Genomic DNA, 1,595 nt, shown 5'->3' with positions numbered 1-1,595 from the left:
GCCATCTAGGCTGTCGGCATTGCACAGCTGCCAGCTGCTGCTATGGCAGCTCAACCCAGTGACCAACACGGACTCGAACGACAGGTTGTGGTAGCTGCGCCTGCAACAGGCACCCCGCCCGGCGCAGAGCCAGCCACCCCTGCTACCAGGCGGCAAGACAGGTACAGCAACGGCAGTGCCTGCACCGCTTGAGCATAACGTGCTGTGCGGTATGCCAGGGCATCGAGCCCGCACCAGTGGCTCGTACCGCCATGCCACCACCAAATGTGCCGCACCCGCCTGTGGCGCCCTGCAAAATAGGAAATAAGGCTGGGCTTTGATAGCATTCAGGAGCATGGAAGGCACTGCAGCGTCCTCGCATTTCGCAAGGCGACATCACTGTTCGGCCAACACAGCAGGAGCCAATCAAGAGCATTATCCCAATGCCGCGAACCTGAACCAGACTGGAAGCGTGAGTTCTTGGCCCACACCCAGCCGCACATTGGGCAGCATGTAGACAGCGACACCCTGACGGAAGGTGGGGGCCGGCACAGGCTCTGTAAGGCAGCCACCGAGGCTGCTGCGGGGGCTGCTGAAGCTGCTGCGCCGACTGTTGAGGTGGGCGGGAGGGCTGCTAACCATTGCAACAGTGGCGCTGCTGACACACCCTAAAGCGGCGGGAGTTGCATGGACAGGCGAGCTAATAGGCTGCTGCCGCTGCTCCTGGTTGGGGCTGACTGAAGTTACAATGCCGTCGCTGCCGATGCCGTCACTGCCATTTCCAGAACCGGCTGCTGGGCCGCCACCGAGGAAGATGCCTGCGGTCCCTGCTGCCGCCATGGACAAATGCTGTAGGGTCATGGCCCCGCTGTTCTTCAGCCGCATGCTGCAGCACACCACCTCCCCCGCTAGCACTGCTGCCGGCAAACCCGTGACGCTGACCTCCAATCGCGGCATGGGGGGCAGCACGCGGAAGGACATGCCACCGGGGGCGGGCCGATCGGCATCGAGGAGCACCCTGGAAGCATCAGGAGTGGGGGTTGCGCATCACCCACAGCAGCAAGAAGGGACATATGAGCTGAATGCAGGACCATGGATGGCCGCACAGGCTTCCGACATGCCAGCATGTGGCAGCGGGCCGGCATTGTCGCACTCACTTGCTGCTACTGCCAGGCTTGCGTGAGATGGGTCGGGGTATGTGGAAGGCCGCCTGGCCATGAGCGGTGCCGTTGAGCAGCCAGGCGAGGCCGTGCAGGTGCAGGCTGCCTGGCTTCAGTGGCACAACGCGCGAGTGCACAATCACACGCTTTCCGCCCTGCAGCGTCACGTTGTCCTCGTGAACCTGCAACATGGGGTGGGGGTGGAGGGTCAGCCAGCTTGAACACACTGCAGGCAGCAAAAATGCCAGCAGGAAGCGGAACGCAGGAATGGAAGAAGGAAAGGCAGGTAAAGTGAAACGGTAGGGAGCAGTGTGCAGCGCTGGGCAGCCCACCTGGAAGCCTGGCTGCTGCTGCTGCCCGCCACCCTCACTCGGCGCCGGCACTAAGCTGCCATCCGGGCTGCGACTGGCACTGCTGCCGCTCGCCAACATGCCAGCACCCGAGGATGAGGTGGCG

General features: G+C 63.2%; 1 protein-coding gene across 1 annotated transcript; it reads right to left on the bottom strand.

Annotated features, from left to right (window-relative positions):
• Nucleotides 1-414: 414 nt before the first annotated feature.
• CHLNCDRAFT_145641 (hypothetical protein) lies at nucleotides 415-1,570 on the bottom strand (the record flags this gene model as incomplete). Its single annotated transcript, XM_005842673.1, has 4 exons — nucleotides 415-507; nucleotides 727-997; nucleotides 1,137-1,321; nucleotides 1,472-1,570. 4 exons carry the CDS (start codon nucleotides 1,568-1,570, stop codon nucleotides 415-417), a joined length of 648 nt encoding a protein of 215 aa, XP_005842731.1.
• Between the last annotated feature and the right edge of the window lie 25 nt (nucleotides 1,571-1,595).

Source organism: Chlorella variabilis (assembly GCF_000147415.1).
Source record: "Chlorella variabilis unplaced genomic scaffold CHLNCscaffold_94, whole genome shotgun sequence".
Lineage (NCBI taxonomy): Eukaryota > Viridiplantae > Chlorophyta > Trebouxiophyceae > Chlorellales > Chlorellaceae > Chlorella > Chlorella variabilis.
This window is presented reverse-complemented; position numbering and strand designations above follow the sequence as displayed.